Source organism: Aquarana catesbeiana, linkage group LG01 (genome assembly GCF_042186555.1).
Source record: "Aquarana catesbeiana isolate 2022-GZ linkage group LG01, ASM4218655v1, whole genome shotgun sequence".
Taxonomy (NCBI): Eukaryota; Metazoa; Chordata; class Amphibia; order Anura; family Ranidae; genus Aquarana; species Aquarana catesbeiana.
Genome location: NC_133324.1, coordinates 644,255,879 through 644,271,251, shown reverse-complemented (window position 1 = coordinate 644,271,251; position 15,373 = coordinate 644,255,879). Strand labels below are relative to the sequence as shown.

The window sequence follows — 15,373 nt, the reverse complement described above, 5'->3', positions numbered from 1 at the left end:
TGATAGAATCACAGATGAGAAGCACCAAGAATCTTTAATAATACAATTACATATTTAACACTTTGAATGTGAGATGGCCCAAAGGAACCTTAAATATCCTACACATGTGCCGTCATATTGTAAATTACTCCAGAGAAAGTTATATTCCCTTAAACAGGGCCATAGAATTGTGCTTTTATTTGGTAGTTTACCTTTAGATTTGCCACCAAATTACCCAAGTCACACAAAGCTGCGTTTTTGTCAAACTGCCCACATAGGGAATCCAAATGAAACCACTGCAGAGACTCTTCCAAATTTCTAAATTTCAGCTCCCCTATGTACCAATATACAATTGATGCATTTCTTTTGCAGCAATAAAAAAAGATTTCTATTTATCCTACACACCCCTTACCTCAGTGCCCAGCTAGCTGTATAAAAAAAAAAATCTCCATTACTTCCTGGACACACCTTAGGACATGACATGGAAAGGAGTTCACCAGCTGACCTCATTAGCACACACCCTACACACCCTGCATCTGTTCTCCCTCCTTCCAGCAGATCACTACCACCCACCTCCTCAGGTGCACGTTTTTTTTCAATGCAATCACTGTATACCGTTCTCACTAAATACACAGGCAGGCTTACTGTACTTTTATCTTGCAGTCTTCATTTATTTGGCAGACTGTGCAGGAGCTGAGCAATCACATAACAGCCTATGTGGATAGAGCTGTAGTATTGAAAACAGGAGAAGTATGTACTGGGTTCTGTAAAGCTCACCATACAATATACAGTCTGTAGATTTACCATCAACTATGTAGTGCAAACGTCCTGCCTGACTGGATACAAAGTGATTGGATAGCTAGGTGCCTTCTTCTGTTATAAAGTTTTGGTAAATCTAAAGGAGGTTGTACATTCTCTGTACAATTACTGTGCAATTTCCTTTAGATTTACCAGAACTATGGAATAGGATAACTCACCTACACAACCTATACAATTTGTATCGGGCAGACCCTTGTACCACATAGCTGATGAGAAATCTAAAGGAGCTTGTACAATCCTATTGTAATGTATACGGTCACCTTAAGGGAAGAAGTAGAAAAATTGGTGGAAATAAAACAAAAGGTGATGGTATAGTAATGAGGAAGGTATGGTCAAGACTGGTAATACATGCCCTATGACACCCTTTTCTGTGATGCAACAAGTGAATGATGTGAATGATGGGAGATGACCTACAGGAAGTGATGCAAGCAGAAATAATTTTTTAAAACTCAGACTCTGTAGATGAGGTAGGTGAGAGATAACATTGGGATGACTGGGGCAGAAATGATATTACAAACGGAGTCTACTTATTATAAAAAGTAAAATCCTGCCCGAAAAGTTGAACTCCTTTAACCTCCCTGACGGTATTCCCGAGTGTGGCTCGGGGTGGATTTTCAGTACCAAAAGCTGTAACCCCGAGCCACACTGGATTGCATTGCAGTATCCTGGTACAGCTTACTTACCTTGTCCCCAGGATCCTGCCATGCCCTCCTGCTGTGTGTGGCGGCTGTGTCTCAGCTCGATTCATCAAAGAGCAGTGCTCTTTTCCCTGTGAGTGTTGCGACGCACGGGGATTGAGAAAGGCGCCAAATTCAAAAAGTAAAACACACACTATACATACAGTACACTGTAATCTTACAGATTACATTACTGTATCAAATAATTTCACATCCCTTTTGTCCCTAGTGGTTTGTCCAGTGCCTTGCATGCAGTTTTATATTATATATACTGTTCTTTCTGCCTGGAAACTGGAGGTTGTCCATAGCAACCAAAACCATCCCTTTACATCAAAAGTAGACCAGTTAGAAAACAGCGATAATAAATTAGAATCACTCGCAGAACTGAGTGATAGTGAATTGTGGGGAAATCCGTCATCAAACACTGAAAGTAATGACAGCAACAATTATGCAACTGAGCAAATTTCAGTGTTTTTGATTTGATTACATTATTGAATACTTTTTATTATTATTATATTATTTGTTATAATTATTTATAGTTATTTATTATATTATAATTTATGATTTCGTGTTTCAAACTTTATCATACCCAGGATGTCTACTAGACTATTGTTTGGACAGATTTAAGTGTGTTATTCCTAAGAATTACAGGCCTACAATATAAAACGCCAAATTTCCATGCAAAAGAATTGTACCGCTTTGAGCACCAAAAATCTGAAATAATCATACTGCCAGGGAGGTTAAAGAGTCAGTACAGGAATCTCTCTGCCTACAGGCAGCAAGGTGCCATGGCTAGTCCTTAGTAAGTAAACCAAAAGAGGCAAAGGGGAAGCTGCAAAGCATACAGGGAACCCCAGAAGTTGTGGAAAGAGATGGCAAGCAGACAGGCGGCCCTCACAATATGAAAGGAGATTTTTCAAGTAAGCTAATATTGGATTGTCAAAAACAACTATTGCTTGTATTGCCATTACATAGCTGTTGTAATAAAATGAAAGTGTATGACCGTAGATTTCCATTCATATGGATGAATGTGCTCACAAAACTCCCAATAGATTTGCTACAACAAGAACCGATAAACAAAGCCGTATGACACTTTCTCAAATGGTATTCAACCAAAACTCCATCTACATAGTGCAACTGAACACATTTATTACCACTCAGGCATATGGCAAGCATAAAAAAGCCTTTGACATCCTAAATAAAATAGATCCATTAACGCTTATGTTCCACAGTCGAAAGTATTTAGGCTTTCCACAGTGAGTGAGTTTTGAAAAAAAAAATGGCTCTGCACTTCATTCTGCTTGCGTAATAGAAGCAGAGAAGCAGACGCTACCAGTGCAGTATTTAGCTTGCATTGTGTCTGCAATTTCTAATCCCTGCTTACCTTTAATGACACCATATTTATACCCATGATTATTTTTATTATTTTACATTTGTTCATTTCATTTATTTGATTTTTGTTTCCTCTTCTTTCTTTTTTTTTTGTTTTGTTTCTTATTTGTTTGTTTTTAAGGCCCAATTTACCCTCTTTCACCCAGAACCCATGAGCAGAAAACAGAAAAAGAAATTGGAAATCCTTGTAAGTTGTAAAGTTTATTTTTGTTTTATGCTCTTGATATACGTTGTTTTATTTCTCTGTTGGTATTCTTTGCCTAACTCTAAGTTATATTGAATGTCTGCACCTGCTGAAATATTTTTTCAGATTTTGCTGAAAATCCACAGATCAGCTCTGTAATGTATTGTTTCCTTTATTTGATTTGTTATCATAATTGAAGTCTTATTCCTTTTTTTCTTTTTACACAGCCTTTTACTGCTGTATGTTTTGATCCTTAATGGATTTTTGCTTGTAAATTCCTTACAATAAATAGTTTTGTCTTAGCAAATTTTTGATTTCTATCCAACCACTCCAGTGCTGTTGCTGGTATAGCTAAGTAACAGCCACACCCACATCACAAGTATCCTCATACAGACTTGTATTACTGAAAAATATACGGGTCTGACCAGGTTTTTAGGATTATGGAATGCATTAAGCAACCTGTCCAAACTCTGGTGCCTATCAAACTGCAAATTCATATTTAGACACACTGTTCAACTTCCATAACTGAAGCTAGTGGTGATGGGACTATGAAAGCTATTTCTTTTGAAGTAGCTATGACTGTGACATCTGTTAAGCTTTAATTATATTTTATTTCTTCCTCCAAAAAATTAAAAACTTGTTTCTAGTGGGAAGCCTAATAACCACTTCCACAGTAAAATTACTGTGGCTGGACGCAGATATAGGCCAGGCGATATACCTGCACGCCAAATAATATAACACAACACGCTTGAGCTGTGAACTCAAAACAACATAAATAATAAATAATCAATGTGTAGAAATAACTAAAAAGTACATACACCAAAGTCTGAGTCTCAAAATATTTGTTGCACCAGTAAAGCTTATTCATCCAAATTAAACACTCCGTGTTCAAAATCTTCATAAGTGATCCACCCAGTGCTCAAACCACATCTCCAAACATATGCATTTACTAGATCAAATGTGACTCTCAGTGAATGAGAAGTCAATCAACGCTTTGTACATCTATCAATCGGTAGTCAGTACATGGGAATAAATGGACAGCACCTCACAGATGTAAAGGACTATCCCTGAATGGATGCCCAGAAAAAGAAGAAAAGAAGAGCACCACGCTCACATAGTGTAAAACCCTCCGTACACAATTTATTGAGGTGGTTAGAAACACAAGCATATAGGAAGCAATTAGCATCAAATAAATTACAATTCCCATGAATCCGATGTTGGCCGTGCATGCCTGGTGATGTCACTTCTGGCTTTTCCTTATTCATTTCATCACATATGATGTCATCAGGGGCACAGACGCAATGCCAGTCACCACATCCTTATATATACTGAAGATAGGGTAAGGCAGGAAGGCAGGGGTAGGCAACCTCTGTCCTCCAGCTGTTTTGAAACTACAAGTTCCATGAGACATTGCCTGACCCTGACAATCACAGGCAGGACTCCTAGAGGCAGAGGCATGATGGGATTTGTAGTTTCACCACAGCTGGCGTGCCGAGGTTGCCTACCCCTGGGGTAAGACGTAGGTAACTGTTCCAATTAATTAATATAGGCCATTACTCCCAATACCATCTTGTGGTACTTTATATATATAAAATCTTAAGATAATAAAAAACATGGATGCGATTTCTTATTCTTATTCTTATTCTTATTTTTATATTTAAAATTCTTGTGATCTTTTCAGGTATAACCTAAAACCATACAAATTCATCACATATATTACAAATAAAAAATGACATAAATACATTAAAATAAAAAAAATATATATTTTTTGGTTAATAAAAGAAACCTAAGAACTTGTACATCGCCTGGCACATGCACACTTGTGCACAGTTCCCATGACCACAATGTCCACCACACAGTGGATTGCGACTCCCGGTACTCAAAGCAGCCGGGTATCACGTGATCGCTATGCAAACAATTGATCAAAATGTAAGCACGACTGTTATGAATGGGTTTCATTCATAACAGCTGTGCTTAGAATTGTGATGCTGTGATTGGCCCACATCTATCACATGGTACCTGGTCAATCACAGCACCCTGTACCATGTGATAGCTGCAGGCCAATCACAGCATTACAATAGTAATCACAGCTGTTTTGAATGAAATCCATTTGTGACAGTTCAAAACATTGCTGTCACTATGATGGCACTGAACTACTCTAATAACAGGATGTAAAAAAAAAGTAAACATTTTTTTTCCTTAATAATTTAATGTTTAAAGCAAACTTCCACATCCATCCATGCCTCCGTGCTTAATTTTGCTAAGAAATCACGTTAAAAAACATCCCATAGCATTTTCTGGCTGTGGCTATCTTAAGTAAGGGCAAATGATTCATGTATCACTTACTTCCTGGAATTCATCTGCCCTGAGCTTTGGCATGCAGGCAGGTGTGTGTACTTAGCTAAGAAAACCCCTCCTCCCCTCATGAAGAGTCCTGGGATGTATGACATCATTTACCTAGGCATGGAATCCAGGAAATAACTGAAGAAATGTAAAAAAAAGATTAAAACAAGTAAATATGATATACTTTCCTATCTATTTACCAATGCTAGCAGCATAAGAATTAAAAAATAGTGTTGACTGAGAGGGTGAAGTTCCGCTTTAAGGACATAACTATAAAGAATTGAATAGTCAGTGTGCTGATCATTTGCCGCCAGAACTACATCAGATCTTTTGCCATAACTATCAAGAGCATGTACCACATGTTTATTCAACAGATTAATTAAATTATTTTTTCTGCCACTCACTGTACTGTTAAATTTCCATTTTCAGCTAGAACTTATAGGCTTTAATAACATCTACCACATTTATTTACTAATAACATTTACAGTTGCCAGCCTGCATTGATTATTGTTTGCCATTAAGGTTTAGCGTTAATATTACTGTTAATATTATTATTAATATTACATTAATGTCCATCAGTGCTTTTCTATTAATTCCCAGTGAATTTACACTTGCTACATGCTGCAGACATTCACTACATCAGGCTTTGGCAACCCTCCAATTCAGATCTACTTGGCAGTCATAGGCATTAGATGGGTAGATCACAACTGACCCCACTATGTTTCCAGCTTCTGATCTGGGTGGACTTTGCTCACTCTCTTTTACCTATTACTGACCTTTACACTGTGCTTTACTTACTACTGGCTTCTGAAATTTATGTTACTTAATATTGACTCCTGCACCCAGCATTATGCACTACTGACATCTGCTCTACTTATTACTGACCTCTGAACTCTATGTTGCTCATTCCTGACCCCTGCACTGTGTATTGCATTCTACTGACCTCTGAACTCTGCATTACTTAGTCCTGACTCAAGTTCTGTACATTACGTACTACTGTCCTCTGATTTATGCATTAATTACTACTGAACCCTGCACTCTGCTTTAATTTTTACCAAGCTCTGAACTCTGCATTACCTAATACTGACCTCTGTACTCTGCTTTACTTAATACTGTCCTCTGAACTCTGCCTTACTCCTGATCTTTGCAATGTGCTCAACATACTACGAATCACTGAACTCTGCGTTACCCTACACTCTGAGTTACTCACTGCAAACCCCTGCACTCCGTGTGACATACTTCTGACCCTTGCACTCTGTGTTATTTACTACTGACCTCTAATGTCTGCATTACATAATACTGACCTTTTAACTTTGTGTTACTATTGACCCCTGAACTCTGTTACTTTATACAGACCCCTGAACTTTTCAAACTTTCCTTACTTTTTATTGGGGCCTTGCTAGATTATCGCTCAAAAAAAAGTGTGCTGCCCCCCTGGTGATCTTTTCCATGTTTTTCACATAGATCCCCACCCTTCCATGCTTTCCTATCCCTGCACTATACATTTGATACCATATAAATTAGATTTTTAGTTGAAAATGTTTATTTTGCATTCTACATTTGCTGCAACTTCTGATTGTATCTATACCTACAATATGTGTATCGGTCCTTACCATGAAAAGTGTTGAGAGAAGAGAGAGAGAAAATGCCCAGTAGTCAGTAGACTTGTGCGGATATGTGGTAATCCCCACACAATATTGTGGATGACGTGCATTATAATGGATAGCATTCGAGATCTCTTTTTTAAACAATAGCTGCAGTAGTAACACATGACTATAAAGCTGCTGTAGGATTTTTAACAGATTTGTTACATAAACTCAAGTTCGTCAGGGTATGCTCTCAACAGAAGTAGAATTTCTTACTGTTAAGTACAGAATGGAAACTGTAAAGCTTCTAGCTGTTTTTATTAGCTTTCAACAAGTATAAAACTGAACTGATCTTTCCCTGTCATCTATAGTGTTATCAAACTGACTTTGAGGTGTGGAGGGACAAGTCTGTTAAGTGAAACAAGCATTCAAGTTTCATGTATTATACTGTAAATTACTTGCAGGCAAGAAAAAAATCCACAAATGCATCAAAAAAAGTCCTGAACTATGAGTATACATTTCTGCTTTCTGCCTCTAGTCTATGGTTAAATCATTCTAATCTTGTGAGCTTTGCCTAGGAAGACCTTGTAGGCATTAAAACCTGATTATCAAGCAAACTTTCCTATGCACACTAAAAAAAAAAGTCAGCACCTTAGCAAGAGGCCATCCATATATATAGGGCAACATAAAAGGCAGTGAAGGGAAATCAGTTTTCTGAACAGAGATGTTGTTCAATTCAAGTATATTGCAGATTCAGTGATAACTAAAAAGCTATGATATTACTAAGAGTATTACTGTCTCTTAAAACTAACAATCTAATGTAAATATGTTTTACTTCTACAAAATGTGCCAATGAAAGACTCAAACACTTGGGCATTTCATCTCTGTGTGAGATAGACCCACTTATACACCTTTGTAACCAGAGGTTTTCAAAGATTAGAAGCCCAAACCAGATTTAGCAGCATTGGTGTGCGTCAGTTAACGTAAAGTGATACTAAAGTCTAGGTTTTTTTTTTTATTTTAAAAATAACAAACATGTCATACTTACCTGCTCTGTGCAGTGGTTTTGCACAGAGCAGGCCAGATCCTCCTCTTTTCGGGTCCCTTGCCGGTGTCTTGCCGAGAAAGTTCCCTCGGCGGATAAGTTCCTCCCCTGTACTGCGCAGGCGCAGCGCCTGAGCAGTACGAACTACTAGCAGCCGCCGGAGATAGCCGAACGACAAAATCTACAATCAGCTGTACGCGGCGCCTGCGCCCTGGGTCCAGGTTCCTTCCCCACCATCCAAGTGGACCTAGAGGGGGAATAAAAAAGAGCCGAGCGAAGCGAGGCCGTACCCGAAGCGTGGCGAGCGAAGCGAGCCCGCGAGGGGCCCTCTTACAGGCGCCGTGTACAGCTGATTTTCCCCTATTTATCTTCGGCTATTTCCACCGGATCCTACTGCGCAGGCGCACTGCCTGCGCAGTAGAGGGGGGTCCTTACCGCCGAGTGGAACTTTCTCGGCAGAACACCGGCTTGCCTGGCCCCTCCCTGCCATTGCCTGCCCCCACAGCAAGCAGCTTGCTATAAGGGCACCCGAGCCGAGCCGCCACTCTGTGTGCCCAATCAGACACAGAGCCGCGGTTCGACCCCACCCCTCTCTCTCCTCATTGGCTCACTGATTTTGATTGACAGCAGCGGGAGCTAATGGTGCCATGCTGCTTTCTCAGCCAATGAGAGGGTGAGTCCCGGGTAGCTGAGTCTCTCCTGCAACATTGCTGGATCAAGATGGGCTCAGGTAAGTATAAGGCCCCTTTCACACAGGCGGATAGAATTCAGCTTTTAGCTGCGGATAGATCAAGTTATCTACCGCAGCTAAACTCAGACAATGCTTTCCTATGTCCCTATTCACACATTGCATTTAGCAATGGTTGTGTTACATAGGGTTTGGTGCGGTTAGAAAAAATAAATTTGACTGCATCCAGGACCGATTTATTGCAGGTTTCTGCAGCTATCTGCACATAACTGCAGGTAATCGCAGTGTACTATTTCACCTGTAGATAGCAGCGGCAACAAGGAAAGAAAAGCAACAGGAAGCACATCAGAAATGGCAAGAATGTTCCAACGCAGCTAAACACAGCCGCATTTAAACGCACGTAAACGCAGCTAATCGCAATGTACAACTGCAAATGAATGCTGTGTCAGGATTCTCTGCATTTCAAAATAACAAAACATGCTTTTAACAGCGGCAGAACAGCCACCCGTGTGAAGGGGGCCTTAGAGGGGCTGAGGGGGGGCTGCACACAGAAGGTTTTTTTATCTTAATGCTAGAATGCATTAAGATAAAATAATCTGCTGACTTTACAACCACTTTAAAATAAATATATGACTAATTTATCTGATTGCTAGTTGGTCTGAAAACTAGGAACACACACACAGTTACACACTCTTAGTTTTCTGGTGCAAGGTTAAAGTGATTGGAAATGATCACCTTGGAAAACAACCCATTCAGTTTAAAATAGAAATGAAAGGCAAAACATTTTTGTATAGATATAAAAAAAAAAAACAATATAAATACCTTTTTTCCCTTTTTTTTTATAAGTGATCACATTCCCTCTGATTTTAGCTTCATAAGACCTGGGGGGATGAGAAGCAGCAGCACACTGAGCTTCCCAGTGAATGGCTGTGCAGTGGGGGCATGTCAGGACAAGTCAAATCATTAGAGGAGAGCACACTGATTTCCCAGCACAGCTAAAGAACTGACCACGATGTGCTCTCCTGCTTAGTGTGGTCAGTTTTTAATAAGAAAGCAAGGGGACTAGCAGGATCACCAGGAATTTCACATAAAGGGAGCAACACAAAGAGAACAGGATACTTTCTAATACAAGCACGTGGTACAGCAGGCAGATATCAGTGTTGGGGTAACAAATACTTATGGCAGGTGGCATTTTATATTTGGACTTATAAATACTTTTGAGTTACTTATCTGTATAGGAGAGACACCAAGGACCCTGCAGAGGATATGCTTGACAATACCCCCCCCCCCCCGTATCACAAGCAGGGGTTCTCAAATCACCAGATTACCAATAAAAAATGGATTTGGCTTATTTGTTACACTACAACAATGTCCTGATGAAAAATAAATGTACTGAAGAAAGCTGTGCTTTCTGTATGCACCTCAAGGCTTAGTTTTCAACTTTGACTGGGGTGTACCTTTAATCCATTAGTTTATCCTCAATGGAAAATATTTGTCACTATGCCCAAGGACCCGCACAAATAGAGTGGAAAAATCCATTAATAATAGTGGTATTTTTACTTTAGAGATTTTTTTGTCTTTCAAATACACGAGCTACATTATTAAACAATGCAGGCAGGCAAGATTTTTTTTTTTTTTGCTAGACACTAATGTCAGTAATTTAACTGTTGGAATGTTAATTACCATATAAAGTCTTTTTTTCAATGTTTTGAAAACTAAGTTTGTGATAATTTCCCCTTTTGTTTGTATTTAATCTGCTGTATTCAGCATGCAGCTTCAAAACCTTGGTTTGTGCAGCTGCTAGCTGTGGTAGGCCAGTTCATATTCCTGGCTTATCAATAGTCTGGTCTTCAGTGTAGCAAATCTCACGGCAGGGATAGCTGTCCAACAGAAATAAACAATATTATGCCAGATACAGTTTAGGGAATGCTTTTAAATGTATCAACACATGGATGTAGAAAGAGCCAGCTGCCATTTCTAGTGAATTAGATTTGGAAGGATATGCAGTGTAGAGTAAGAGCCCTCTCATAAAATTCTCCAAGGGATGGCCATAAAACAGCCATAAATGCTATTGAAATGCCTTTCACTAAGCACCGGCCATCTACTCCTGTTCCCTATTGCACAATGCATTCATTAGTGCTACTTGTGTCGTATGTTTTTATCCTCTTCAAAATTATTGCTCACATTTATGATTGTTTGAGCCATGCTTTGAGGTAGATCAGCCAAATTTAAGCTGTATTGTTAGTGAAATGCAGATTTTAAAAAATTATTATTACATTTATTTTTGTGTACGTTTCAGGGTACATTTATGTATGGCTATATATGTTGATATCAAAATGATGTTATAATGAAATGATAAATAAACCTATATTAAAGATCAAATAACATTTTAATGAAAACATGTTTATTGAAAATTAGGGTAGTTGACTATAGCAACAAGGTCTTATCTTTTATGCTCAAATCTGTAGCAGCCTGAAACAAGCTGTACAGATATTCCTTTGATCCCTAAATCTGCCTAAATACACATGAATTACACATGTTGTATAACTGAATAGTGATTTTTATGTGGCTCAATGAAGTCGACACCATCTCTAGCTTAGATCTCTCATACTGTGGTGCTGGAAGGGCTTGCATATGCAAACTAGCTTATGTAAAGTGGAAGACGTTCAGAAAAATCTGCTTGCCTCAACTGGGAGTTAAGCCTAGTACACACTAAGGCCATATATGATCAAATTTCAAAAGAATTTTCTTTTGAAAATCAGAAATTTTGTGTGTTTTGTGATCCGACCACCACTGATTTCGAAATTCGGCCAACCAAGCCTTCAATTTCATCTCATGTTGCTACAGAAAATATTTTTTGTGGCTAAGAATCTTCTTTTCTTTCCGGGAATTTTCTTTTCTTCCACACTCGCATTTCTTTTCTGATTACATTTCTCACACAATTCTCCCATCGTTGATTAGAAAATCGTTTGTGTTTCAAAAAAAATTCCAGCGTGACCTATTACTCAAATTCGATGGCCACATGAAAATCAGCTGTTGATACTAAATTGGCTGCAGCTCACCAATGGTGTGAAATTCGAATTAAAATTCTTAGATAAGATTTTCGAAAGAAAATTCGACCCATGTATGGCCTGCCTTAGGCCCCTTTCACACGGGCTGTCCGATCAGGTCCGCCTGTCAGTTTTTCAGGCGGACCTGATCAGACCCTGCATTGTCCTCTATGGAGCGGACACATGTCCGCTGACATCCGCCACCATACGATCTGATCCTGTCCACCAACAACAGATGGATAGTGTCCTATTTTCAATCCATCAAGCGGATTGGATGGCATCGGATGGAAACGGACATGTGTTTCCATCCGATTGCCCCATAGAGGAGAGCAGGACTGTGCATAGCGCACCGGACACGGACCAGTCATCCACCTACTCAGCGGGGAGCAGCGGAGAGACAGCAGGTTGAAAACGAAAAAAAATCTGACAACTTTAGTCGGAGCCACTGTACTAGCAATCTGACGTTAGTACAGGGATTACCCCCTCTGATCTGTCCGAACATTCCTCCAGAACAGTCCGATCAGGCTGAGAGCGCTGATTGGGAGCTGGTCTGCTGCTAGTTTTCCAGCATTCTCGTCCGATAGAAGCCGGGCAAACGGTCGGCTTCTGTCAGACTGGCTGACATGCACACAGGCTGAATGGCAGCTGTTTTTTATTGAACTGGCCGATGCCTCCTGACATTTGGCCCATGTGTACTAGGCATTAGCCAAAGCCATGCTGTGTTATGTCCTACTCAACCACTGACAGACACAATGGGGTTGATTTACTAAAGGCAGATAGACTTTGGAAAGGAATTTGCACCTTGCAGGGGGAATTTTCCCCAGATCTTAGTGAACACAGTAAAATGTCACTTTGCAAAGAATAACCAATCACACAAAACCAAAAAAAAAAAAAAAAAAAACATTTTTGCTTGGACATGATTGGATGATGACAGAGCTCCACCTGATTAACTAAGCTCTGGGAAAATTCCCTAGCAAAGTGCATCTTTGCTTGCAAAGTGAACTGTCTATTTGTACTTAGTAAATTAACCCCGATTTGTAGAATATGAAAGGGAGAAGTGGTCACACAGCTCCAATATTTTTTAATCTTTACTTTCATGTATGACTCTGTAAAACTTTTGGGTCCCAAAAGAACAAATGCTGTCCAAAACAGCCATTTAAGTCAAATTAAACCAGCCTGGAATTGCAAAAACAGCTGAACAGATCTAAACAGCCTACCACCAATGCTTTAGGTAATTTTATATTGATAAAAAATGTTTGTAGTAGCTTGCATTACTGTTTGTGCTAACATTACATGAAATTGTGTGTAGACAGTCCAAATGTATTTTTTCAAAGAGGGGCTTTTTTCAACATTTATTATGACAAAAAAGTCAAATTTTTTTGCCCACCATGACTATTTTGTATCTAGAACCATAATAAGCAATGTAGGCAAATCTCATAAGGCACCACAAACTAAAGAGTGGGTTTTAACGAGTGAAGAGTTATGTTATTATTTTTTGTCTGTCCCCCTCAGTATCAAAAAGGTGAGATGGACAATCCATCTTCACTACGATCACATCTTTAAGTGAATGTTATCATCCTACATTTGACTCAGTTTTGTATTATGGCTTTATAGAAAGTTGGTTTAGGAAAACATCAGATTTTATCAGGTAGGTCTATGGGATACCCTGTTAAAAAATCAGGTTAATTTATCCAAAGCCTATTAGCCAGCTTGATGTTCAAAGTGACTTGTCCAACAAGTATACTTATTATAGCTTTGAATCTATAAAGTATAACGATTATTGTATTTAACTTACTGCTTCAAATAAAGACAGGTCTTGATTTAGTGGAATGATTGGAGCTGCTCTTTCAGTTTGTAAAATGCAAAAATGATGTAATCTTTTAAATCAAGTAGAAGTAGTGGAAGTAGAAGCAAGTAAAAAGATGGTTCTCTATTGTTTAGATGAAGGTGTGTTTTTTTATGAAACATTGGTGCTCACAATTTATTGGAAAGTACACTTAGTTTCCCTCCTGTAACTCATAGACATTCCACTATATCTTTTTAGCTGCTCCAAGCTCAGACAACGTAGCCCTGTATGTTGGGATTGTCATTGCTGTCATCGTGTGCCTGGCCATCTCAGTCATCATTGCTTTATTTGTCTATCGGAAGAACCATCGAGGTTTTGAGTCTGACATCATTGACACTTCTGCACTAAATGGCGGGTTTCAGGCTGTCAACATTAAAGCTGCAAGACAAGGTGAGTCAAAAATTATAAATGAATGATGGACAATGGTAAAAATTAATGCCAGCATGGCTCTGTGAGTCATAGCACTGCAAGCAGTATTGCCTTTACAGTACAACCTGTAGATAAATTAAAACAAGAAAGCTATCAGAAGCAGGTATCTAACAGCATGACAACATGTCAGCATAACATGCCTGGGCCTGCTGATTGCTAGTTTTGGTATTATATTTTGGTTACAGGTTTGCTTTAAAGAGATGGAATGTAGATGGTAAATGCAATGTATTCATATCTAATATTATCTAGGAATACACTATATAAACCTATAAAAGGGACACATCTTTTGCTGTTCAAAATATTAATTTGTTCAAATGTTATGCTTGTGTTGTGGAATGTAATATGAGATCATATTATTATTATTATACATTTTATTTTGCTATAGAGTTGTAGGGAGGGTCTGCCGCACTTTATCCAGTATTCTTGGGCTGTACTCCCCTAAAGTAACAACTATTTGACTCCAGATATTTATTCATATTCTTATAATAATTACATAATCATATTATCCCAAACACTGGCAATGTTACAAATGTAAAAGTTTTTTTTTTTTTTTGGTGCAGCTGGCTCATACAAATAACATACAGATAAGGAGTACTCAACCCTTTTTTTCCATCGTGGTTTAACACCAATGAATAACATACAGATAAGGAGTACTCAACCCTTTTTTTCCCATCGTTGTTTAACACCAATGAATCACTAGTAACTAGTTCTGATCTCACTTTCACTATTTATCATATCCTTAAAGAGGAATTTCGCCCTCCCCCCTATTATTTTTTGTTCCCCCGCTTACCCGATGCTGAACTGGCCTCACTTCAGATACTCACCCACACAGAGGATCCAGCATTGTCCTGCTGCCACTGCTAGGTCTAGCTCCTGCCTCCATGTTCATCTGGAAAATAATGGTGCCCACATCCAATTTGACCCAATTTGGACATTTTCAATAAGGGGTGTACTCACTTTTGTTGCCAGTGGTTTAGACATTAATGGCTGTGTGTTTAGTTATTTTGAGGGGACAGCAAATTTACACTGTTATACAAGCTGTACACTCACTACTTTACATTGTAGCAAAGTGTCATATCTTTTCATGTGACAACACTGAAGAAATAATAAAATATTTACAAAAATGTGAGGGGTGTACTCACTTTTGTGAGATACTGTAAATGTATAATACAATGAATAATGAAAAATAGATCAGGACACAGAGCCAAACAACAGCAATATTTTAAAAAAAGAACGGCAATAGGGTAAAAAAATTAGAATTTCCAGGAATGTAATGTGCCTGCTATTAGATGTAGCTGCATTATTGACAGAAAACGATCCTGTCAGACTGAGGCC

General features: G+C 38.8%; 1 protein-coding gene across 4 annotated transcripts in view; it reads left to right on the top strand.

Moving 5' to 3' along the window:
* UNC5C (unc-5 netrin receptor C) overlaps positions 1 to 15,373 on the top strand; it is a 536,701-nt gene that overhangs the window by 473,639 nt on the left and 47,689 nt on the right. For 2 of the 4 annotated variants that reach the window (XM_073601177.1, XM_073601183.1), the window contains 2 exons: positions 2,989 to 3,054; positions 13,808 to 13,999. In XM_073601177.1, the coding sequence (XP_073457278.1) occupies positions 2,989 to 3,054; positions 13,808 to 13,999 (258 nt within the window). The remainder of the gene's footprint in view (positions 1 to 2,988; positions 3,055 to 13,807; positions 14,000 to 15,373) is intronic. The other 2 variants (XM_073601191.1, XM_073601198.1) reach the window with 1 other exon arrangement.